The sequence below is a fragment of the Crocodylus siamensis genome, chromosome 8 (assembly GCF_052110815.1).
Source record: "Crocodylus siamensis isolate JL-2025a chromosome 8, ASM5211081v1, whole genome shotgun sequence".
Lineage (NCBI taxonomy): Eukaryota > Metazoa > Chordata > Crocodylia > Crocodylidae > Crocodylus > Crocodylus siamensis.
In genome coordinates, this window is record NC_143402.1 from 4,466,271 (window position 1) to 4,493,070 (window position 26,800).

Consider the following 26,800-nt stretch of genomic DNA (forward strand, 5'->3'; position numbering starts at 1 on the left):
GATAAATGAATGCTGCATTAAATCTTTTTTCCAGTGCGTTATTACTTGGAAGAGTTTTGGTATTGCTGGTTGTTGCTCAAATGCCGTTTAAAACCACATGGCAAAAAAAAAAAAAAAAAGACTTTTTTTGTTGATATACAGAAGTATAAAGGAAAGCAACACAAAAGCTTCAAATTCCCTTCTCAAGCTGACAAGCCCCAATGGGTGACGTTTAATTAAAAAGCAATGTTCACCTTAATCGTATTTAATACAGACCCTAAATTCTGGGCATGGGGGAGAGTATCAAAAAAGACTTGGGAAAAGAGGAGATGTGATTATATTCTCCTTAAAGAAGGTTACATCTAGTATGAGAGCATGGAAATGCCCATAGCACCACTGATGTCTATGGAGTCTAAGCTATTTGTGCCAACAGAAAATTTAGTCCCAAACACCGCCGGGATCTATCCCTGGCTTAACACGACAGTGACGGCTCAGCCTAGCTAGCACAGGTGGCAAAAGCAGCAGACGCAGCAGCAGAAGTCTTAGCATGTTAGCAGCCCAACTACAGGCCAAGACTCCCTGCAGGTATAAACCCTGATTGCTCATGCAGGCACCAGCCAGCGCTCCACGTCTCCAGTACTATTCTGCCCCATGCTAACTAGCAGAACCGTGCCGCGGTCACTCTGCAGACTGCCCTGTAAACACGTGAACTTGGACCGTCCAGCTTCCTCTTCCTCACTGCCTGTCCAAAGAGGCTAGAAAACTAGATCTAGTGGAAATATCTAGGACCAGAGGATTGTTTCCTACGCAGCAACAAGAGTGCATCAGAAACACGGTGCTGCACAAGAAAAACATTTAAACAGCAATATTTGGCTTTCCATGAAATAATCCTCAGAAAATTAAATATATATATGTAATTGGGCCCAACTGGCTCCTACACACACACACACACACACACATATACACACACACACATATACATACACACACACACACATATAAAGATAGATTTTATCTATCTATCTGCTATCTACTAGATAGATATTGATAGATACACACACACACACACACACACACAAAGATGTATATATAGAAAAAACATACACACATTTATACATACACATAGAATATAAATATACATAAATACATATACACAGACTTATAAATGTATATGTATAGATGTGCATGTATATATGTGTGTATATATGTATATTTATGTGTATATATGTGTATACACATGCACATATATACACATACACACACATACAAGGACATACTGAATTTAAGTTTTATATATTTCAGTTTTTAACAAACCCAAACCTTTGGTTTTTGGCAAAGAAAAACTTGGGTGATGAGCTACTCTAAAATAGCTAAAACATCCCATGAAAACATTTGGATTTGTTTCTAGGCAGGGAAAAAAAAAAAATCACACCTTTCTGAGGTCTAATGCATGAAGACTCCTCTGCTGGGCCAGAGTTTTGAAGAAGCTTAGTGCCCCGGAGGTGTCCCTTCCTTTGCTTATTCACAAGAGAGGACCTGAAAGCACTTTGAGTTCCCCTTTGAAAAGGTGATTTGCTGGTGCAGCTGTGGCTAGCTGGTGCTGGTAGGTCCACAAATGTATTTGGTTGCAGATGAACTCAGAGGAAAGAGCTGAAAAAAGAGTGGGTCCCCTCTCCCTTGCTACCACTCACTTTTTTCCCCAAGGCCGTCCTTGTTCATGCTGTCTGCAGAAGCTAGCGTGCAGCTATTTCAGCAGGAGGCTGTGACTATCGCCTCCACAGTAAATGGAGCTGGCTGAGGACATTTCTTTTGGGACAGCCCACACCTGTCTATAATGTGGGAAGGGACGACACCAGGTTAGACTCTAAGATATACTGAGCCACTTTGCTGCATATGTGGGCAACCAGAAACTGGTCTGCACTAGCAGGGCACATATACGCTGTTCTGAGCCAAGAGCTGTTGGCTACACCTCCACGTAGACAAGGGGTGAGAACCGGTACGGTAGCACGCCGTCCCTCTCAGCATGCTCCAGTGAGTTACAGCATTGGCCGGACTTTCCCCCTCCGTGTCATACAACAGGGAGATCTAGGCTCCTGGCATTAGGCTTCTCCTGAGCTCCTTGAAGGTGTTCAATCCAGCTTCCACGGTACTGTGAGTGACTTGCATGCATGTTTGGAGGATCTAAGGGGTCTCCTGTGCCTCTGTCAACAATATAGACAGCCACAGAGAACTCCTTGTCTGGTAATGAACTGACCGTGCTATTGATGCTCTGGACAATGTCTGAGATGGTCTGCAGTAACAAACTCCTCTGTGAACAGATGTTATGGAAAGGACGGCAAGAATGTAGACCTAAATTAACTATTTTTTCCACTGTGCTCCACTGGCATCAGTTTGCATTAGCCCGAGGCGATGCACAACGCAACTACACGCAGGCAGTGTGAAATAAGGACATCATCACTGACATTGGGAAAAACTGACACAAAACGATACTGCCAAGCTGAAAAAGCAGCAAGTTGCAGCTGGATTGATTAGCTCAGAGGTCATTAAATGCACACTGGGCCCGTCTACACAAGATGCCCGCTGTGCAGTTACGTTACTGCACAACGGCATCCCAACATGGTTGCCAAGTGATGCTTATGCCAGTGGTGTCCTTAGGGGTGGGCAAACAAGGAAACTGCCTGGGGCCCCACACTTTAGGGGGGCCCAAAATTTTGCAACCAATGTCCACCTTGCTAATAGGTTATCAAAATTAAGCCTTTAAGGGGGCCCAAAAGACTCTCTTGCCCAGGGCCCCAACAACCCTAAGGCCACCACTGCTTACGGTGCAGTAGCTCATTGCTGCTATGCAGCAGCATCATGTTGTATCATGGTTCATGCCCGGCGACGCTGCCGTGCAGTAGGAACAAGCTACTGTGCAGTAAACATCTTGTGTAGATGCAGCCACCATATTGCACTTCAGTACAGGAATATCGGTCCATTTTCTGAAGCCCATGCTTCCCTTTCTATTGGTTTGACTATTCTTCAAATCTCCATCAAGCCCAGAAGAGGAGACCCTGTTCTGCCTGCGTTGTGTGCAGCAACTTGGGCCAAGAGAGCAAGGAGATGCATTTCAGAAGCTGCATCCAAGCTGCCCACTTCCCTTGCAGAAATGGAGAGAGGAAGGACTTTGATGCAGGTTTTCTGGACCAGTTTATGGAAGGGGAGCCTGGAGAGCCTTGCAAAAATCCCACCCTCCTAAACAGATTGTGGGCTCCTTAATCTGCATATTTTTTCATTTCTGAGCCATAGGTATGTATTGCCTTGGTGCTGCGGAGGGCAAGGGACAAAGGGGACAGAGGGCACTTCATGAAGACAAAACAAGGACACATCTCAATTGTGCCTGGCAGTGCTGTGCAGAGCCCCCCTTCCCAAACTCTGTGTGCACGAGCCCCCAGTCAGAAGCATGTCGTGAATGCAGTGCAACGTGCAAGGGAACCAGTGCTGCTACCCTACAGGCTATGCCACTCGTGGTGCCCAGGCTAACATGGGGCACAGCTGCACGGGGCTGCTCAGAAATAGCCTTCAGAATCACTGTAGACGAGGTTTACGGATATTTGCCACCAATTTTTTTTTTTTTTTTTTTTTTTTACTATTGTGCCATGACTGTACTGGGTTCTGGGGACAGTGTGGTGGCAGCAATGCAGGAGACCTGAAAAGCACACTGAAGATGCACTGCTGTGAGCAGAGAAGACATCCTTTTTAATGATTAAAAATGAGATTTCCAACATCTCCAGAACACAGTCCCGCATCTGTCAAGAGTAAGATCATTTTAAATGGGCCTTGGAAAGACTGAGACTACCTGCAAGGGAGAGAGACTTAGCAGATTTGCTGGTGCAAATGGCAAAAAAACTCTTTTGGAGCTCAAAGGAAGGGCAGCTTAGCATTTAATCGAGTCCAGAATAATGGGGATGAGCCCCCTTGCATCACAGGAAGACCCTTATGAGACAGGAAAGGGCTCTGGGCTGATAAGTCAGTAAGGACCAAATACAGGACATCTTGGCTGAAGGCAGCCAAGTGCATTTTCTTAGACACTGGTTGTCCAAAGTCTTATCACACAAGGACAACTGGCAGGATTCAGCCACAGTAGGATGGATAAGGGTTCATCCCTTGTCTTCCTCATGCCAAATGGAATTAGAGCAGGATCTAAACCAACTTAAGCAGAGCGCTATGTAGGTGGTGACTCTTTTATAGTCACAGAAACATAGAAAATGAGGGTGTGAAGGGACCTCGGGAGGTCACATCTAGTCCAAGGACCAGACCCAACTACATCATCCCAGCCAAGGTTTTGTCTAGCCAGGTCTTAAACACATCCAAGGATGGAGAGTCCACCACCTCTCTGGGGAGCCTGTTCCAGTGCTTCACCACCTTCCTCGGGAGAAAGTCTTTCCTAATATCCAACCTCAACTTGCCTTCCTGCAACTTGAACCCATTTCTCCTTGCTCTGCCATCTGCTATGAAGTAAGCATCAGGCTGTCCTCAGCATTTGCGCCCAAAAGGTGACAGCAGAATGCTTTTTTGCAGTACGGTCTCCCATATCCGGAAAGGTGCTGCAGCATAGCCCTGATGCATCCATTGCTAGAATAAACCTCCATCATGTTTCAGCACTCATGAAGTCTGATTTCCAGGTAGATGTGGTTTGAACAATTTGCATGTAACCGTGTATTTTATCTGGCAATGGTGCATTTTCACGTACCTTACAAATGAAAGTATATTAGCCAGATGCATCTGGGTGAATGTCAGGACTGATCCCCATAATCTCCATCTTTCTACAATGCGAGAGGCCCCATTACAACATGGCAAAATAAAGGGCAACAGTCTCATGGGAAATAATGGGCAATTCAAGGCATTCTGTCTAGCACATTTAGAGGTTGCAATACAACATTATACGTCAGCTGAAAAGACCACATTTGCCTGTTTTGTTTTTTTTTAATGAATGAATTTAGAAGCTAAATCAAGTATAGTTGTTTCTCATCACTTGCCACATCCAACCAGCAACGACTGTTTTAAAGAATGGCACGGGACAGAGCGCTTAAATTTGATTTTGCAGATTCACCGTCTCACCCCTGAGGTGGTCAATAGGGTGGCAAGAGCATTTTCCTTTCTGTCACCCACTGGATGGAAAGGGACTTAAATTTGGGAGCATCTCAAGCAGGGTAGGCTGGCCTTGCAAAACTTGGCCTACCCCTTGAGTTGTTCCCAACACCATTAATGCCGGTATACGACTGATACATAGCAATGGTCTTCGGTCTGTTGGGTCAGTCAGAAGCAACAGAACAATGCGACAGAAGCTCAAGAGTATGTAGACGTGCATGAAAAATGATGCAATAAATCAAACGTAACATTTTATTGCCTTCTGGTTCTCACCCATCCCTGTGGCATTTGAGCACCAACTGAAAATGAAATCAACTTTTACCTTTAGCTACTTACAGCAATGGAGAAATGATGTATTTAATTATTTACAAGGCCTTGATTAAAAGCTATTTGCCTTATGAAAGAGGAAAACTACCCTTAGATTTCCAATATATTGCTTGATCAAAGCATTATACAGCTGCCACCAAGGAAATACCCTTGTCAACGCTTGGTTCTTCACAACTTTTTTTCAGAATGAAAATTTAGTTTTAGTTGAACGCAGTGGTTGTGTTCAAGCCTTAAGGGCTATTTACTCAGACCCACATCCCCTGTTAGTCATAATTTGGTGTGCTTCATTCATTTTTTTTTAGTTAAAGACGACCCAGAAACATTTCACAGAAAAGGCCCGAGAAAATTGCTTCGATACTGAAGCCATAATTAAGCTCAGACTTATCAGCAGAGTGGGGGGAACTGGAGAATGCAAACTCTACAATGCTGATGAATTCTCATTATGTGAAATAACTCAGCTCTATTCGAATGAGACCTCTGCTTAAGAGGGGAGATAACGTGATGCTATTTCAGGTACGAGTAGGCGAGCAAATTTTCTGTGTTGAAAAAAAAAATCTAATAAAATCCAGAGGACAGTAATGAACTTCAGTAGATTACCATGGAGATAACATTCAGATTGTTTTTCATGTGTGCCACAAGTCTTGCTCTAGTTCATTTTTCTCAGTGGTTTTGTATGGCATTTCCTTCAGAGTCAAGAGCCAGCACATGCACAATGTTAACACTGCTAACACCCAGCCAGTCATCTTGCAACAGCAACATCTTAAATGGATTTATAGGGGGGGGGGAATGAGACACCATCATTCACAAACACACCATTTATTCTCATGGCACTTACTATAAGTACTGTCCTCCTCTTTTGTTCCATTAATTTCTCCATCTGCTTGTAGCTGCAAGTGGTATCCTTGCCTGCTGTATAGCTTTGTGACTATACCTTTAAGCTGAGGTTCTGAAAGACAATAAAAGTGAGATTAATTAGTAAAATCTGGATGTGCAGTTGAATGCTGTCGGGGTTCAAAATAAGTCTGCATTTCACACTCTCTCCTTTTTAATTTTTTTTTTTTTTTTACTTCCAGAAATGTCACATGCAAAACACCAGGACAAACATCCTTGTAACACTCCCTGTTTAAGTTAGGTCCAATCCCTGCCCATAAAATCAACTGCCAAATGATTAAATGCCACTTTCTATTGCAATGGAGGTAACACATGAAAATCTGCTGCCAGCAAACACAAATTCCAGCAGTGTGACATTTAGCTTCAGGAGCTGCGCCCTATCTCATTTATGATTAGAAATACGCTGGCAAAGAGTGCGTTCTGCCTTTTAGTAGGGTGCGAGTCCTCAAACAGAGGGAAAAGAAAGAAGGACTAAGATACCGTTAATAAGAATGAGAGCCATATGCCAATCAGGAGCTCACAGATCCAGCAGCTCGGGTTTATCACAAGGACTGCTGCAATTCTCGTAAACAACCCCCCATTCCCAGCTTGATCCCCGGAGGACAGAGAACCAGACGTGATAAACCACTCAATGAACAGGAGTAAAATGCAAGGGGGGGGGAACCCTAAAATCCAATGCGTTGAATTGTGAAAGAAATATTACCATCAGAGTCAATCTTGGAGGGTAAATACATTCCCACCCCTCAGTTTTGGATAGACATCATGTTCCCAGTCCCCTTCCTACTCAACATTAGAAAATGAAATAGCCCAGACGCCCTTCCAGACTCAGAAGCGAATGGCAACAGGGCTTGCTATGAAGTCTGTAATTTAAAGCAAATATCCAGGTCATGCACCAGAGGTAATTGCAATAAAACGGGTCTACTCCTGCTGAATCCCAATGACATCTGCATTGTGGTCATTCCCACACAATTATTCTTGTCGGGAGGCGACGCATTTTGCAGCAGCTCACTCCAAACCCAGCTGAGTTCATTCAGAGATAAAGCACATGGTGAAAGGATGATTTGTCATTCTCGACCCAAAGTTCCCAATATGTGGCTCAGGCTTCCAGTGATTGAAGGGAAATAAATCAGGGAAGGTAATGCTGCTGTACCTCGGCTGGGTAGGATCTAAAGGCAAAGGCTCATGATAGTTTGTGTAAGTATAGCACTTCCTATTAGCAACCTTTAATAAGTGTACTGAGGGATGCATAATTCATATTCACCAACTCATTTGTCAGGAAACTAAGCCAAATGCTGCCCCATTTTCTTGCAATAATATGCTCAAAAAAACCCACAGACTGCTGGCAATTTTAAGCTTGCTTTTGGAATTAGGCGCCTATTACTCAGGGAGGTAAGAAATGGCAACTAGGAGCAAAATAACAACATAACTGGAGGGCTCTGCCTCTCCCAGATACAAAACCCAGCTGACTGGGAGACTGATTCTTCATGGAAGCTACACACGACTGGATGGATGCAAGAGGTATGCATGATATTCCTAGAAAGGGGCAGGGGATGAAGGGTTGCTAACGTCTGGAGGCTGATGACTAAAGCAAGCAGCCTGTTCTCATGCAATTAGCTCTAAAGCAAGATGCAGAAATTTGACACAGAAGGTAGATCTCAGACCACGAAGTTACTGAATGTGCAGGCAGAGGGACCACACAGTAAAAAAAAGGGGGAGGGGGTGTTTGGGGAGAGGGGATTTCCTTTGCATTCTTACTCCCCTCCAATAAAACATGTGTGTGTGTGTCTGAGAGAGTTGCCAGACCAGTATATCACTGGTGTATGTGCAACAGCGAGCGTGCATGTGAGAAAGAGAGAGCTAGCACTGGCGTAGGTCAAGCAAACACCCGGAGGAGAGTGTGATGGAGGAACTGGCACTGCGTGTCCATGCCCACCAGATCAGACACATCAGCCACTGCCACGCTGGCACACTCGTTTCACCCGCCAGGAGAAAGCAGTCCCCCCTTCCTTCTTTCCCCACCTTAAGCAAAAACCGACCCCAAAGAGAACCCGTGCCAACCTGGTCGCCGCCTTCGCCTTTTCTTGGAGCCAAAGAGTTTGACTCTGGAAAACACATTCAACTTGTTCTTGTCGCAGCTTCCCTTGTTCTTGCTGGGGCTGCTGACACACTTGCAGGCATTGGATTTCTCACGCTCCCGGGCTTGTCTCTTCTGGCGGATCAGGGAGCTGGCGATCGCTGCGGCCATCGCCGCCACTGCCCCGACAACACTGGGGGGTCAGACACAGAGGGTCTGGGTGCTGGCTGCGGGCGCAGCAGCCAGCATGCTGCTCTCTCCTTCCCCAAAACCGGGGGGCAGAGGATCGTGCTCCTGATCGCCTGGGTGGCTCCGGCGACACGGGCGCGCAGTCTGGAAGCTCGCCCTGCCACCAAGATCAGGGGCTTGGTCAGTGCAGAAGACCCCCCCCGTCGGTCCCAGGCTTCTCCTCCTCGCAACTTCTGGCAGGGGAAAGTTTGCAAGCGGGGCTCAGTGTTTCTCAGGTGATGGCGTCGACGGCTCGCTGGACAGCCCTCCGAGCTGCTCTGGATGCACCGTTCACACGCGGACGAGGCACATGCACTTGGCACCAGATCGATTCAGCTTCGCCTAGCCTCAGTATTTTTTTAACTTTTCACCCACCCTCCCTTGCCCATTCAAATCCCAGCAAACACCTGTTAGACTCCAAAAGGGTCCATCTGATGCAGGGCTTCCCAGCCCCTTTTTCCTTGAATCCCCTCCCTTCCCCTTCTTCTTCCTGGAGAGGAGATCCGGAGCATGCAAAAAAAAAATTACACGGCCGTGGAGACACCGGAGGAGGTGGCTGCTGCTGCTGCCTGGAGCCCTGGCTTGGCCGTCTCTGCTGGTCCTCGCAGGTGACGCTCCCGCACAGCCTCTGCTCCGACGCTGCCACGCTTGTATTTTTTGCACTGCAACACTTCCAACTATTCAGTCAACAGCAACAGCTCCCCTGACGACTAGTTGCCAGCAGCACCAGTGCCGATACTGCAGCTGCAGTAGCCTTCAGGCAGCGGAGACACGCGCGCTCACACGTTGCACACGCACCGGGAGTGAGACGATGCAGCGAGCCCCTTCTCCCATCCTCCCCACCCCTCCCTCTCCCTTCTCCTCCCTTTCAGCGAAGGCGGCAGCCTCACAGGCTCTTTGTGTGGCTCCTTCCAGAGAGCAGGACCCGGGGGGGGAGGCTGGGAAGTGCGAGCTGCTCAGAAAGGTGCGGCACCATCAGCAGCATCTCGGTGCAGGCCCGGAGCGGGGGGGGGGGATGCTGCATGAGACACAGGGCACCTGCTCTCCAGGCGAGAGGCAGACACCCAAACAGACGTGACCGTGATGAGCAAATACTCAGCAGCTCGGGGACAGGGACTGGATTTTCCCCGGGAAAAACAAGGCCACCTGTCAGGCAGAGCCTGAAGGAGCATGAAGGAGGCTGGGGGGAGGCGAGGCGGTGTTCAAATGGGAGCACGGGTGCTTTCTACCCCCTGGTTTTAACACATCCCTCTTCCCTCCTTCCTGCAAGCACCTGCCCCCTTGTCTCAAGCACTTGGGAGGATGTAGCAGGGACCCAGTGGACCCCAAGGGTCCCTTTCCTTTTCCTCTGCCCCCCACCCATCGCCCCTTGGTCCAATTTCTACCTTTTCCCCAAAGCCTGGAAATCCCTCCAGGTGGGGGAACAATTCTGGCTTGTGAACCATGCCTCCCCTCTGCTTGGCCCTCCTTCCTCTGTGAGCCCCAGCCCATCCTCTGCCTCACAGACCCCCTTGCTCCCTCATCTCTCCCTGCACTGACGTGGTGGCTGAGGTCTTGGCTGAACGGCAGCAGAAGGAGCTAAACTCCGGGAGACGGGAGGAGTTCAGGGGTTGGAGAAGGACCCAGCCGGTGCAGGGAGACTGGAGGCAGCATGGCCGGCCACATCCTCTGCTTTAGAAACCCCCACGGCAGGATGCACAAGCTTCAGTCTGCTGCCCCCCCCCCCCCCCCGAGTCCCAGCCCCCACTGCAGGGAGTGAGGGGATATTCGCAGCTCTGCCACTGACTGCCCGCGAGACCCTGGGCAAGTCACTTCCTCCTGTGAGAGGCAGGCTGCTGAATCGAGGCAAATTCAGGCTGGAAATGAGATGCAAAGGTGCATGCGTGACGAATGCCGTTGCAATGTGCCACTGGAGCACGTTACCTCAAGGGACGGAGCAACTTTACCATCGCTTGCGGTCGTTATCCAGGACTGAGCACCCGTCTAAAAGATGCATCATAGACAACTGTGCCGGGCTGGGGTCATCGCTGTGGTCCGAAGGTTAAGGTCGTTTCTCAGGGTCCTCCACATATCTAAAACTACAGTCCTCACTGCGGAGGCGGAGGAAGAGGGCTATTTCACTGCACCGATGTCTGTTGAGTCACAGGGCTGAGCCAAGACCAGGAACTCACCCCGGCTGAATCAACCCAGTGGGAAGTGCCCCAAAACGATGGAGACCCTCAGTAAGCCCAGATGATTGCTGATCTCCAGCAGAGCATCCACCCAGGAGCTTGTAAAGGTAACCACGGCTGCTTCCGTAACACTGGGCTTCTTCAATGCTTCCAGAGACCATGTCTCCCCTTCTTTCTCTGCCTGATGCATTTTACAGCTAAGCCGGAGATTTTTGCACGGAGCATCTATTTAAGTGTGAGGGCAAAGGCAGGCTCTCCTGACAGTTTTCTCCCCACTCGAGACGCGGGCGGTGCTTGAACCTTCCTCCTTTCTCCTGCTCCAAGATGGAAACTAGCTGCCTCGTGCCTCAATGTGGGCGTGATGCTGCAGCTTTTTGGAAACTCAAACAGCTGGAGTGCAAATGTCCCCATCTTTACAACAGCTGCATTTGTTTCCCTGATGAGAAGTAGAACCAGTGCACATCTGGATTCATGCTTTTGGTGGAGAACAGTGTCAGCCCCAGAAAAGTGAAGTGGAGCTAGGCCCCATTAGCAGAAACGCCAATCCCCCTGGAATATTTCTAATTCCCGAGTTGCGTATTCAAGTGACCCTGAGACCTTGCTTCAGTGAGGTGGTAGCTATAGTCACACATATCCATCTGTCTGGCAGTTAATCATCATCTATACCAGTTTCAGTAGCTGGCTTCTATAGGGCATCTCCCTCTCTGAAGCATCCACGTCTTCAGGCTAAATAGGGGACCACTTTGCTGAGCAGTGACTCTCAGGCAGGATGCCACGGCACTCTCGAGTGTCTTGAGATCCTTTCAAGGATGCTGTGGGTTGCCATACAACGTTAGCATTGTTAGATGGGCAAACATGATTCACAAGATGAATCCAGAGATGTCAAATAGGAAACCAGGTATCAAAAGCACTTGGACCTGTTGTAGTCTTTTTAAGCACTTTGCAGCAGAGGAATTGCTCTCTCATTTTCCTGTAGTCAAAAAACAAGTAGAAAACTAAGAGCCAGCACTTTCCAAGGGGTGCCTCAAGTCTTAAAAGGTTGAGAAGCACTGCTGTGGAGTTCAGGCCACCCCATGACAGGAATCACCTGGAATTTTATTTGAAATACAAATTGTTACCTGGTGAAATACTACGACTTAGAAGAACAGTTTTATGATTCTGGAGTTTCACTGCTGCACCTCTTTGTCAATCAACCCCGGACGCATGAAATCGGACCCTGTAAAGCCAGCTAACTTTGCCGATTAGCGACAGATATACTAGCAAATACTTTACTGTGAATAATGCTTTAGTTGCCATTTATATGGGTCATACACAGTTTTCTTGGATTTACTCATTATTTTGCACCATTTTTCATGGATTTTGTTGACGCAACTGTTTGGTATGCAGTACATTGAGGATGCACCACTTCATTGTGATGGTTTATATTAATCATATGATATCATTTCCTTTTCCTGGATGGATGAACAGATCCTGTATAATCCACTTACCACTGCAGATGCTTATGGAAAACAAACTTTCCATTTGCTTTTGCTTATGCCAAGCATACTATCTGCTGAGAAAACTCATTTGCACCAATGCTCATACAGAAGTAACATAAGAGAAGCAAAAAGTGCTATATGCAAATCTGAATTTAAAGATCAACAACTAGTCTTTGATAGTTTTATGCATGACATGCCTCCAACAAACATTGTTTTTGTGAGCATAATGATGATGCCATGCTAGGATAAGAAAGATCTCACTGCTCCAGGTCCAGCCTTTATAAAGTAGATTGCTTCAGCTTTATACTGATGAGAACAAGTAAATATTGGCTTTGCATTATTTGATTGGCAAGTGTAATAAATGTGTTCTTTTCCATTCCCTCATGCTAGCGAAATGTAATAAAATGCTTATTTCCTGAAGCTGCTTTCCTGGTGCCTCCCAAAGAATTTCAAAATGCAGAAGGCGGCTAGCAAGTCTTGGGCACAAGTCCTCTTGATGAGTCACTCAGAGTCAAAGAGTTAATCCCTCACACCAGGAAAGTCAGAAAATCATAGAAAATGAGGGTTGAAGGGACCTCAGGAGGTCGCATCCAGTCCAACCGCCTGCTCCAAGCAGGACCAGCCCCAACTACATCACTCAGCCAACACCCAAACAAATCTCCTAGTACCAGGGGTTACCATGAGACCTGTGCATGGGGCACGCTGCCCCGGTGCTACTAAAGGAAAGGATCTGGACTTGCATGTGCCACCGGCTATGGGCACCCGACTGGATGGATAGACCTTGGTTCTGATCCATTATAGCAATGCCTGTATAAGGGCCAACAGCCTCTCAATTTCAAATATATAAAGGAGTTTAGTTGAGGATATTTCCCCCCCTGCGAGTGGAGTTTCTGCTAATGAGCATTTCCAGCTCATGACACAGAGACTCTCAAGTCCTTACCCAGCACTGGACTCTGGTCAACAGTAACCGAGAGATGCAATTTGCTCTTGTAGCCTCCTATACTGGGACTGGCTGCAGGAAAAGCAAAGGCCCTCTGTATGTGCAAGCTGCCCTTGCTGCCTTTCCGCAGTACAAAACCTGCCACTGGCCCAAACTGGGGCCGAGCCCTGTTGCCTGTTTGACCAATTCCAGGGGAAAGGTGCAAAACTTCTGTGTTATGCGCCATCTCCCTGAATCATTTGTGCCGCAGCCGGGCCCACGGCACTGCTGTCTTTCATGAGTTTGAATTTCTACAGAGTGCCTGTGGGCAGTACTGTCATGAAACATATTGTAAGTTTTGACAAGCCGTATAGTCTTTGCGGCTTGCCTAGTTGCCAGCTGTAGCCTTTTGGGTGCTTCCGAATCGAGTCGCTTCCCCCACCCACGACTGATCACGGATTCGATTTTGATGCACGAACGTCAACAGATGTGATCGAGTGCGGAGCGGCGTATCAATGCAGCACCGCGGTCAGAGGGAGGAAACCTTGTAGGAAAGATGCTGCCTGTTGAAGGCATTTTTGATGGGCACGTGTGCCTAACACGCTTCTTTCCGAGGACTCAGAGAGCCTCTGTGCTCTGTATGGATGGTAATGATCTTAAGGATAATGTTCCTCAAAAGCAGGGGCTTTGCTCGAGTGCCTTTGGTCCAAATACTCCATCCTCACACTGCTACCAGCTGAGGGGAAACTGCACACCCAATTATCTTCTTTTTGCCTTTGTGGGGTGCATTTGAACCTTTTAAGGGAAAAATACCTTGGAGGAGAAAAATCTGGCCTGACTTTATCTCTCTTCATTGCAGGCTCTTTAGGATAGGACTTTTTTCCCCCCTCCCCATTGCCAAGCATGTTGTCAATGCTCAACAAATAGTCGTGAAAAATGCTCTCAAGATTTATGGTGGGTACGACATGAGCAGGCAGATGCTGTGCTAACACACGCTGCGTGAGGATGCGAGCCAGCCAGAGACAGCACGCTTGATCCGGGTCCCATTTTCACCGGTGATCCCTTCAAGTAAACAGAGTTACTCCAGATTTGCAAGAATTTAAAGGAGATCTGAGAGCCTGGGCACACGTTTGCACCAATGACCTTTACACTGGGCACAAAGTAGAAAGAAAGATAACCAGCTATTCCAGGATGGCTGCTGAAGGTGGTGGAGGAAACAGATAATAGTCTTGTCTACAGCAAATACATATCCAAGTATAGAAGTAATCACAGGGCATTTATGCTGGGCATAACTTTCTTTTCCCTTTAAGCTAACTGCCACAAACTTAGTTTGGTCTGCTTCCCCAGTTTCAAGTCGGATATACTGCCATGTGCCTGTATGATTTCATGTTATGGATAATGAACCCTAATGAACAGCACCTGATGAAGCCAGTCTGGGTTCATGAAACTCACCATACATCTCTGATTTAATTAGCCTATAAAGTGCATCTCTACCCTGCCTTCTGCCATCTCTACCCTGACTTCAGACTAGCCTGACCTGTTCTTCTGTTTTCTTTTTCTTCAATTATATTTCCCTTGGTCCTTCTGCTTTCCTTTCCATCCTCCTCATGTACCCTCCAGAAGCAAACGGCATAGCTGCAGGATACCACATCCCCCCATTTGAGAGGGACTGCCCTAAGCAAGCAGTGCCAGTATTTCCTGGGGAGGGCAAGGAGCTGCTTCCCCTGCTGCTTGCCTCTTGATTAAAGAAAGAAAGGCCTGACCTTCCTCCCAAAGCTGCACAACTAGAATCGGAAACATGAGGCTGGGGTTGCTTCCTGCTCTTGCTGGTGGCTAAGCAGCGAAGCTACTCACTTCATGCTGTGCAAGGAGGATCTCGGGCTGCCTGATTGAGAGAGTGGCTTCATTATCTGCAAAGGCTTCCTACTTACTCCCCCCTGGTGCAGAGCAAGATTTGAACCAAATGAAAGGTCATCGGGAGGTTTCTTTCTATGTGCAGAGTGGAAAACAAGTGTCCCCAAATGGCAGTCTGGAAGATCCCGGTCTTCTGACTGGGCCAATAACAGCAGATCAAACCCATGAAGTGTAATCCTGCAGAGCGGAAGGAAGCTCTCCCGTTCTTCCCAGCACAACCTGCTAGTGACAAAACACTGCAGGGAAGAGGTCACTTCTCCTCCAACTTGGTTCTGCCCATTGCATCAGATCTTGCTGAAGTACCTGATCTGGATGCGGGTATCACGTCGTACCGGGGGTACTCAAGCTTTTGGCCATGCAGGTCAGATAAGTAGCAAGGAGTCGGTGCATGGGCCAGGTCGAGCCCTTTGCACCCGGATCAGGCCCCACGTGCTGGCGTCTGGCCCTGGCAATGCCTGCTGCCTCTGCCTGGCTCTGCACACCGGGATTGGGCACTAGTGTGCAGGGCCGGTCCAGATATTTGGAAGCAGGAGAGCGGTGCCAAATGTCAGGGCCTGTGGGCAACCTCACAAAGCAGATGACACAGCATAGGGGGCTGGATCTGCTCTACAGGCCAGGGGTTGGGCACCCCTGCTTTAAACAACAAACTGATTTAACTTTGTGCTCCCCCTGGAGCAGAGCCTTGAAATTATGACTTTTAACCTAAACAGTCCAGCTTAATAACCGGACCTGGGCAGAGCAACCTGCTGCAGGTACCAGCCGTGCTCCAAGTCTGCTCGGTGAAAATGTGGCTTTCAGCCCTCAGCCCTCCCTCCTGGGGTTTGCCACAGTCTGAACCTGGACATCTTTTGGAAACGCGGCAGGGCCTTTCTATTTGAGCAGGCATTAGCATCCATAGCTAGGCCGAGACAGCGTTTACTGGATCTTTGCTTTACTCCGTTTTATTCTATTTTATTTATGCTCATTGCCCTTTTAAGTCCTACCGTTTTTTTTATTGTAAGCCACCCTGAGTCTCTGCTGGGAAGGGCGGCATAGAGATCACATAAATAACTGGGGGCGGGGGTGTCTTGTTGCACATCGCACGTGGGTCTGCTCACATATGCATTTAAGGTGCATTGCTGGGTTCTCTCTACAAGGCTCTCAAATCCTTGCCCTGCTTTTCTCTTACAGCACAGCACCATCTCTGCGGGGCAAGGCTCTCTGGATCGAGTATACGTTGGACCTTGACAGCACATCTGCATGATAGATCCTGCCCTGTACTGACCTGGACACCAAAACACCAGCAGCCTCCTGTTAGACCCTCGGGGTGAAAGAAATCCTGTGGCGGAAACAGGAGCTTTGCCCATGCCCACTACAGACTGGGATTCCTCCAAAAAGCTGGGCCTCTACCCAAAAGGGAATTTCAGCTGGCAGCGGTCCCTGATGGAATAGGCTAGGCCCTTTTGGAAAAGGAGGGCTGTGGGGCGGGGTGGAAAAAAAGGCAGGGTAAAGAAATAATTTTCCCCATGTTAAGCTGTAATTTAGCTCTCCCATCCCCTACAAGAAATCCTCCAGACCTGAGGATGAAGACGTGGGTAGTGCCACCCAATGACCCCTGGGCACATAGCATACTTCTCCATTGCACCAACATGGCATACGTAGCAATGTCTCCATTGCACCGGCCGAGGCAAAGGGCATCAAGCAAATCCCTGAATGGGGAGCCCCCCCCAGCCTTTTCCATGGATCTCCATGTACTGTGATTTGGCCGACTGCTCCCCCGTGTCTCCTGCAAAGCCGTGGCACACTGTACCCAGGCTCCCTGCGCATCAGTATGCACGACTGTCTACTGATTCACCTCTCAGCAGGAGGACGCTCACAACCAGGGATGCAAATGACAGCGTGTTATTGATGAAATATTTACATCTCAGCATGGAGCTAAACGAGACGAGGGGTCTGTGAGCCGCTGTCAAATCCCAGGCAAAGCAGCCTTGCTGTGCGAGAAAAACACCGCGCACGATCCCTCCCAGACACGCGGCAAGGAGGCCGGCGCATCACGCAGCCGATGCTCTGCTCTAATGTGATAGATGTGGGGCCTCTCTCCTTGACAGGCCTGCAGCAGACTCTCTGGGCCTGTTCTGACACCGGGCTCTTATACTGAGTCTCCTCTCGCTGGCATCCATGAATCTCCACCGGCTTCCCAGCCATCTCCCATGCAGCTTTCACTGTGCCCTGATGCCTGGGCCTCTGCTAATGAACGCAGATCTGGGACGTTGTTGCCTTGCTTTATCTTATAGTGGTTTTCCATCAGAAAAGAGGCACGGTCATGGCGCCACTTAAGCACTCTCCTGACCCATGCATTTAACTAGTTCCAGCCTTACAGTGCGTATATGAAGGCAGGATGCTAATCCAGGCATACTTAGAGCAAGGGTGTACTAAGTCTCCAGCCAGGGTCAGAGCCGACAGAGGGGATCTTGAACTCAGCATGCCCTGAGGTTTAACGGAAAACAGAGATACTGCCAAAAAAGGGAACCTGCAGCCCCTTTACTCACTTCTGTCACTCTGTAGGGGCTCAGCACAACAGCAGGCTGCAGTAGCATTAGCGGTGCAAAGGAAGGGTGGAGGGGTTGCCACCATGTCCTTCTGCCTACAGTGCTCACCAAACGTCTGACAGTGCTTCACCTGAGGCTGGTGAGTCTCCAGCCAGCCCAGAGCCTGCCCATCACTCAGTCTGCCCATCTGCAAAATGGACGTAACGGCATACACCTGCCAAATACGGGTGCAGCGAATCATAAATAATCCACACCCATCCATCACATGGCCATTTGTACATGAATAATGCAACGTCAGCTGAAGGACCTGGAAGGAACGAGCCGTGGCAAGGCTCACAAGAAAAGTCCTTAAGGATTAAAGAGCAGAAAATACAAACAGGAGAATGTAGCAAAGCCTCCCCCCGCGCTGGATTTCAGCAGGAACGACTGTTTGCATATCCTCTGTATCAGCTAATAAGGGGAGAGTGTCAATCCCGAGCATGACAGCATGTCCATCTGCATTATACCACAAAGTTTTTGCATTGGGGTGCAGAAATCAACCCCTGGGAAAAAGAGCAGTGCATAAACACCAGGGCCTCAGGTGCGGGGCTTCACCAGCAAAACCCCAGTTTTCTCCTGCCAAACTCACCGAACCTGAAGAGACGCACGCAGCTTTCTGCGGTGATCAGATGACTCCAAGGCCCCTAACACCCATCTGCCCTCCTGTCTAAAGCAGAGCACCGATCTACTAAATTAAGCCACCAAAAGGCGGCTTAATCACATGCACCGCACCCACGTACAGCCAAGTCCTGCTTCAGCAGCTCATCCCTGTCACATCACCTACAAACGTGGAGCTAAACGCTCGCCAACAGTGAAGCGTTCTCACATCCACACACCTGAACTGACTAACCGTGCAAACTCATCACTGCCACCCTCGTCCTCCTCCACGTCTCCCTTTTTGTGTGCGCATTGCTCTCACTTGTCATCGCTCCTGGCAGCAGGAGCCGTCTTTCAATTGCTCCAGTTTAAAGGAAACAAAAAAACAAAACTTCTTTGCATGCTTTCAGGTGAAGTGAAAACAAAAACTCAGCCTCATGTTGAACCCCTCACCTTGCTACTTTCCAGCGGAGGCTGACTGTATAGAGCTTTAGGCTGCTATAAAATTTGAGCTGCTAATCCTTAAGCGGGGGGGGGGGGGGGGGGGGGGGGGGGGGGGGCGCGTGCCTAGGGACAGAAGGAAGGATGGTCCACAGAGTTAGGTCCCGGATGGGTTTTGTTTTGCAAGGGGCCTCCCTGCAGCGGGTAGGGCCACCCAGGCTAAAAGCATCAAATGATTAGTTGATCTAAAGGACTACGTCCTCTTTCTTGCACTCCTGTTCTGTGCACAGCCGGGGGATGTGCAACACCCACTAACCAATGGGTTGCACAAGGAGCTCAGATGGGTGGCTTATGTAACTCCACTAGAGCCAAGCTGGCTTCATTGCACAACCCATGAAAGAGCTTCTAACACACAAACTATCATCTACTCACCTAGTGCTTGTGCTGCTCTCTCGAGTTAATCAATGCAACCTTATTTGTGTTAAAATAATTGAACTTAAAAGCGAATTACACAATGGAGTGCGGTGCTGGCAAAGAGGCCACAAGGCAAATGTGAATGATCAAATCCTCGCCCGGCACTGCGGGGAAGGCTGGACACGGACCACCCAACGCAGAAATGGCTGAGATGACACATGGAGACAAACTCTCAGTCAATGGTGAAAAATCCTGCGGCCTTACCGCATCTGTGCTGCAAGTCGAGATGGCGAGGACTTTTCAGGCTCTTGGATGAAATGTTAACACATGGAAGTTTGCCAGATTTGGCATTTTTGGGGGGATTTGTCAAAAGAAAAAAAGAAGCAGCCATTTTCTTTGGTTTTTCTCTATTCTACTAAAAACCTGTAAAGTTTTCAAGAAAAAATTTTAACAAAAAATAAATGAAAACATTTTCACGTATACTTTCTTGGGAGGTGAAAGCTCTTTCCTGATCAGCTCCAGGTGCCCACTCCGGGTCAGTCTTCCCAGGAGGTCAAGAACAAAACCTACTGTTTAAGCATGGGAAAACTCCCACATCTTGAACCTGCGGGCTTTGTATGTAAATACGGACTTTTCCGTTTGAGTTTGGGACAAAATTGAGAGGAAAGTTGTTTAAAAAAAATGCTGTTTGGGGACTGGCCCAAACTATTCAGGTTGAATTTGGCCAAAAGTTTCCTTGACCCAAAATAATTTGGTGTGGGGAGAAGTAGAGAAGCTGTGCAAAGAGGTCATTCTTGTGCAAAATCAATTATGATCATTTTGGGTAGATCCCAAAATATTTTTTCTTTGGGGGGGGGGTGGGACTAGAGAGTAGAGGGGAGCAATGGGGAGTTGGACCCAAATCAAAAACCCCTTTATTTTGCATTGCAAGATCTAGTCTTGCAGAAGCAACTGGTTCTCTCTCGCCACGACGCGGTACTGATGTCTGGGCAACAGGTTGCAAAACTGCATCATGAGTGGCACTTATTTTCACTTCACCTGCACTCTACTCTCATCTTCATCTCAGACAGATATACTTGACAGTCCAAACCTTGATCGGGTTTTGCAAGTGGACATTAAAAAAAAAAGGAGCAGAAAAAGTATTTCCTCCTTTCTCCTAAGAAATAAGGAACTGTTTTTGGGTTTTTTTGCCTCTAAAAATTAGGCTAGACCAAGAGAAATTATTGAGCCTTACATGAATAGCAGGTTGAAAATTCAATGTCTCATGAGACAGAGATGGGGGCTCTTGCCACTAGAAAAGATCCTTCTTCTCAAAGGAATAATGCATTTATTTTTAGGCAGTCATAACATGAGGGTGTACAAGGACTATATTTTTAAAATCATTTTGAAGGATGTTAAACTTTATCCATGCTATTTCCTCTCTCTCTGGCAAGTCTGTACGATTAGGCTCAGTCCCTTAACAACTAATACTGCCACCATGGGGCTACCACAGAGAATACCAATACATGCTCTTTTTGAAAAAATAAAACCTCTGTTAAAAGCTTTAACAATTACTCCTGTATGAAAATATGGAGCTTAAGCAAAATACATGATGGCACTGTGGTATGAAAATGTGGGGTTTCTTGGATCCATCTGGCATGGCCTGTATGTTATCACTGATGAGACAGCATTTATGTTCAACCCAAAACCAGGGTACTAAAATGTATCACATCACCAAACCCAGTTAATGCAGTCCCTCTGACCAACCCAGATGGCTAGGGTTAGGTCCCTCAGCCTCCAGCAAAGATGAGGGGATGTGAACTAACCAAAGTATAGACCATTGTAACAAACAGCTGTGAGGCTTGGCCGTTATTTGGGAACCCGCTGTGACTTGAGGAGTAGATCCCAGTAAACCACGCTATCTGTTACAAATGCAAGGTGTATGCATTCACAGACCCTCAGACGCAGGATCATCTTTGAGGGTGACAGAGTGCAGCATCTTCCTGTCCTCGGTAGCACCACTGCTGACATGAATCATCAACAAGTCACTCCTCTACTTGAAGAGCAAAGAAGAGCAAGTGGGATTGAAGTGCTCTCTCCTCTTATTGTGGCTTGCAACAAAAAGTCCTTCTCGTGAAGGTCTAGACACAGAGCCAGAATATGAAACAAATACTTGATTTATGGGCTTGTTTAGTATGAAGGCAAACGATCACTTGCAGTAGCGAAGCTCGCTGCGGTTTTGACTATGTAGGTTTAATACGCATTAAATGGGTATAACGAGGGGAGCTCTTCTCCAACAGTTAAGATGGCTTAACTGACTGCTGACATTCCCACCAGGAGATAGCCAAGTTGAGAGCATTTGCCTTCTGAATTATTTAAAAGTGGTCCTGCCTGGCCACAGCTTATAAAACCGCAATGCAAAGGAGGATCTAACCTCCACCAAACTTTGGAGCTAAAAATCAGTCACAAGCTTAAAAAGGACGGTCCCAAGGAACAAGTAGCCCATACCAATGATGTGGCATGAGTTCAATTTTCACTTGCCACTGATGAAAATGCAGGTCCTTACCCACAAATCCTGTAGACTGAGGCCCTGATCCTGTGATTCACTCTGGGGAGCGAGCCAATGCCCAGCCCCACTAAAGCCGAGAGCCAGCACAGAGCTCACCCAGGTAGTCCCCCTTGTAGGATCAAGACCTAAGGGCACAACTCTAAGCTGCAAATGAAGCGATTGTTGAGATTAAGAATAAGCGTCTCACTCCATAACTTAAGCATTTTAAACATCAACTAGATATTTTTCTTCATCTGCCTTTTCAGACTTGCAAATGTAATCCAGATGCACAAAGAACACGCTTTGGGCCGCAACGGAGGCATACAAAAGGCAGGAAATCCACTGCTGATGTGGCAATTCCCCTAGGGACTTTCATTCAAGCCCTTTTTCTTCTCCCACGCTTTCCCTTCACAGCTGTGTAATACGTAAAATGTTAACTCAGGTTTTTACCCATAACTCTGAATTCCTTTACTGCTCCTGCTTTAAAATCTGAGCCATCATAAAAGGCCTGATTCAAAACACTCCCACTGCCAGAGATGGGGTTTTCGGGAAAGCCCAGTTTCTCATAATTCAATTATCCTACAGCGCGGCTGTATGTCAACAGCTCCACAATAAAACTATAGCACAGATTTCCAGCATCCTCAATGCCAGACCAAACGCACAAAATTGCTGCTAAAACCAAAAACAACAGGGACACCTAGAGTTTGTTCTTGTCACTACTGCATCAAGGTCATTTCCATTTTGCTTCAGTTTAACTTCTGTCTCTGCTGATATTTAATTACAACCTATTTATACAGTGCCTAAAGCTGTCATTAACAGCAAAGGCATGCCAACTTGAAAGTGCGCTGTTCAAATAATCGGGCCGAGTTGTGTTCTCATATTATATCCAAACCTCATTTCAGCTTTTTCTCAATCCAGGGAATAGCTTGGTTAAAGTATGAATATCATTAGACTTGAAATCTACCCACAACTTGAAATAGGAAGGCAATACAGATCTGATGTGAATTCAGATCGCCAGGGGTATCAACTCCAATATAAAATAATTGTGTCCCCTAATGAAATAACCATCAGCATCCCATCTACGAGACAATTTAGTAGGGAATTGTCTGCTATCCACGGTGCTGAATGGCAGAAATACCCACAGAGCCAGGAATTGGGGTATGTGGCCTGTAAATCCAAATTCAAAGCTTTTTTATAAACAATCTTTGCGTAGACTGCAATGGGTTTTGAACTGGACCCGAAGGGCTAAATCGTAGTCTCTGTGTTCACACAATATGCAGGGTGGCATTGGGTATAAGCAAGATGAATACAGCCTGTAGCTTGTAACAGGCTTTTTACTAAACACAGAGATTTATTTTATGCAGTTTGGCCACAGAAAAACAAAATCTTTGGAAGTAGCTTGGACTGATCAGAAATAATTGCATTTAATAAACATTTTGCTAATGAATCAATCTTGCCTTACATTATGGGCAAAATATCTAGGGCTTATTTTATACCAAAATCGCAAAGGTGAGAGGCTATTTGGTAGCACCCCGTTTTAAAATATTGTCACTCATCACAGATTATTTCATTTACTCACTGTATTTATATTTACTATGTGAAGTTCAATGAACAGCAACAAGGCTGTTGAGTGCCGGGTCATAAATGATTAATAGACAGTTACCAATTAACCAAAGGTTATTTCACATCACGAATGATAGTGCCCAAATAAATGGCAAAGCTGAAAAAATGCGCAACATTGCTCTAATTTTTCTTTACTCTTTTTCCAGGGAGCTTTGGGTTGGTTTGTCTTTGTCAGCTGCAGGGCGTTGGTTCACTCAGTAATTTGATCATTTCATACAGGCAAGAGGAAGGAGACGCTTTTTCATCATTAAGGAAAAATAAAATTACATTATCGTGATCTAGCCTTTAGTTCAACCTTATTAACAAAGAATGCTTAGGTTAAAAATCTAGAGTTTCCCACATTTGTTTGCTTTTTAAAAATGCAGGAAAATCTATGCTGTTACCATGCTGCTCTTGGTTTGCTCGGCACCATATTCGCATGTAACAGGAATTAAAATAGAAATCGAATCACTGTCTGTTTTGCTTTTGTCAGTACAAGCTTTAGCCTAATGCTTGATAAAAAAAGTTCATGTGCCATGTTAACCAAGTGCGATCCCGAGGCCATCAAATCAGCCCACACTGTATTAAAAACATTGTTAACATAGGAAAGATTCGCCACTTCAGCAGTCCGCGGTACGGGCGACAGTTCCAAGCACGGATCGACAATAACGCTTACTTTCTTTGTTTTAAAAAGTGCCTCACCCAGTAACCAAGCCAACTGACGAGCTATCATATTATCTGGATGTAAATTAAGATTCAATCCCTTCACCATCTTACCAGAAGGATTACATGCCAGGAAACACCTTCCAGTTCATTTCTCTAAAAAGATTGTTTAAAGACATCTTACCTGAATACGACTTTTTTAACCCCAACGCCATGCTTCCTTATAAGCTGGTCCTGCCCAGACAGTTGCAGTCTACATTTGGAGCAGACACGTAGAGGGCAGATCAGAGAAAGTTTAAGGCATATTTAAAGTATTCTCTAAGGTACCAGCCAGAAACATCAAGCCCATACTCGTGGTATAGAGAGATCATTAATGGGCATTAGTGACAGACCATTATGACTTTCAGAGATCATTAAAGATTCATAATGTAGCAGTATTGTTCTGGCAATATCTAACCATTTCTTGGAGATAAATGCATGCCACTCCTACCCTGTTTACTTAAACTTATTATTTTTAAGTGTAAAATTTTATTTTCTCTCTTCTAGAATTACAAACAATGCCTGTAACAGGATACTGCAGCACATTAAGCCAGCCTTTGGAGCTGGCGACTAGGTTGGCTTGATGCTTTTTATTGGAAGGCATTTTGCAATATGAACAGCTCAACATTGGCTTTTGTGATGCAGAAAATGTCCTGTTCTTTTTTTTTCCTTAAAAAAAAGCTGAATTATTGATAAACAGTAAACATTACAAGTGTAAAAGGCATTCACAAGAACTGTCTCGGAATAATTATGGTGCATGCTGCATCTTTTGAAATGTTTAGCCTATACTTTACAGCTCCACAAAGGCAGTTTCTGGACACCTGCAAAACTAGTAAAATTGCAGAGATGTGTACTAGTCATGTCCTGTAAGCGGGGGAGTCCTAATGCCACGTAAAAGAAAGGGCAACCACACCTGGATTTCATTTTGCAGATATTCTATTGCAATGCTGATCACAATAATAATGCAACCTCATTCACTAGGGGTGACGGGCATTCGCTTTAAGCCCCCAGTTCATCCACACATGCTTGCCCTTGTCTAGACAAGTATTTTAAACCCCTGCTTATACGCTACCAAAATCAAAGAGCCCTTTAAGGGTAGCATTCTCAAACACCCCTGCACAACATAAGATGTCCAACCCGTTTGCAAAAGTGAAAACTGAGTTTCAGTAAGAGCTTGGCTCCCAACACCGAGATCCTTAAAGTCCTCGGTATCTAAATGTCCTTGAGGACCCGATCCTCATGAAAACTGGGATCTTGTGTCCTTTCAGTCCTTCTGAAAGATGATATCCCTAAGTGCTTTATTACATATGCTTCTAATGGGTTAAAAGCCATCAAATTACTCTTTGTATGTCTCGTAAATTGGCCATTTTTACAACCACATTGTCATTCCCAAGCTTTTATAATTCATGAAGAAAAAATATACAAAAAAGTATCATCTGGTGAGTTGCTTACAAAAAATCTTGCCTATTTGCTGATCATCGTGCACGGTGTAACACAGGTTAACTAAGTCAGGCAGTCTTCATTCTCCTCCCCGACTGGAAACACGCGTTTTAAATATGACATAATGAAAGGTTGGTGCTTTACTCGCTATGTAAAACTGGGGGGCCGGCGGGTGGGCATTATATAAATCCCTTGGCGACTACTGACAATTTCAAGTGTAAACTGGCCCACAAACAACTATGCAGTAAAGACATCAGATGTACTCCTAAATGTACAAGGGAATGACTGCTTGCATAGAGTAGCTTGGGTAAGGTCCACTAGGAGATCATGACATGGGATTCAATAAATAGCCTTTCACTGTTTTACAGAGATGGATTGCAATACAAATAAAGGCACTGTGTGGAAAGTATTCAAGTGAGATTTCCAGGTTCAACTGGAAACCCGAAATCAAAATTGAACCGAATGAGAACCCCAAAGGACTCCACTAATAATGATGAGAGGGCACACATGAACTAATTTAAGAATACTTTTTCTTGGCTTTATTGCTTCTTCTTACATACTCTGTTTTGCCAATGCATTGTCCTGCGACTCCAGAAACTACCTTTGATGTCCAGCTGAGTGAGTGCATGCCAGACTAATTTCCAAGCTGAATTTAAGATTTGAAGATCATCTTAAATCATAACTGTTCTGCTCTGCGGCCGTAACATTGCCATATATTTAATTAAAGTTCTGCACTAGCCTGTGCAAAATCAAACAGTAGCATGAGGGTCGACCCAGGCAGTCTTAGCACAGTGGTTCTGAGCATATGCATTAAAATAAAATAAAAAACCCACTAGCAACAACACACAAGAAATAATACGTTTTGCAGAAATCTTGAAAGATGAATTATACCATGTTCCCTGAAAAAAGTTAAAAAAAGATTGTGACACATCGTAAAGCCAACCTCTAAGTCATGTCTGCCCTGTACTGCCTTCAAACTGGTGACCTAGAGGAAATCAACTTTATTTCACTATCCCCAGGACCGCCACTGAGCCCGTCATGGTATCGGTCGCTCCTTCAAAATTATAAAGGTTTGTCAGAGTCGTAGCACTTTTGCACACCAATCTCTTTTTGCACACACCAATCACTATGACCCCCCCCCCCTTCTTTCAAAGCCCACCTGCATCTGTAACAACAAGCCCTGGGGATTTAACCAGCTCTTATTACAATTGTAAAGCCCATTCCCCAGCCCCTTTAGGCACCTCAAAAATTGGTAGGAGAACCCCACAATGTATAATGGGTTTCTATAATAAAGATGCTTTCATTACGTATTACTAATATGACCGGTGCTCATCCAGTCTTTGTTACCCCTAATGCATTTTATTGCACATTCACGCATTTCATTGGTTTATTAACAACA

The 26,800-nt window shown here is 46.3% G+C and overlaps 1 protein-coding gene across 5 annotated transcripts in view; it reads right to left on the reverse strand.

Moving 5' to 3' along the window:
* The window catches only part of FGF13 (fibroblast growth factor 13), a 334,864-nt gene that overhangs the window by 73,193 nt on the left and 234,871 nt on the right, over positions 1-26,800 (reverse strand). For 4 of the 5 annotated variants that reach the window (XM_090060585.1, XM_090060587.1, XM_090060583.1 and 1 more), the window contains one exon: positions 6,272-6,382. In XM_090060585.1, the coding sequence (XP_089916711.1) occupies positions 6,272-6,382 (111 nt within the window). Of the gene's footprint in view, positions 1-6,271; positions 6,383-8,385; positions 8,985-26,800 lie in introns of those variants that run through there. The other variant, XM_090060584.1, reaches the window with a different exon arrangement.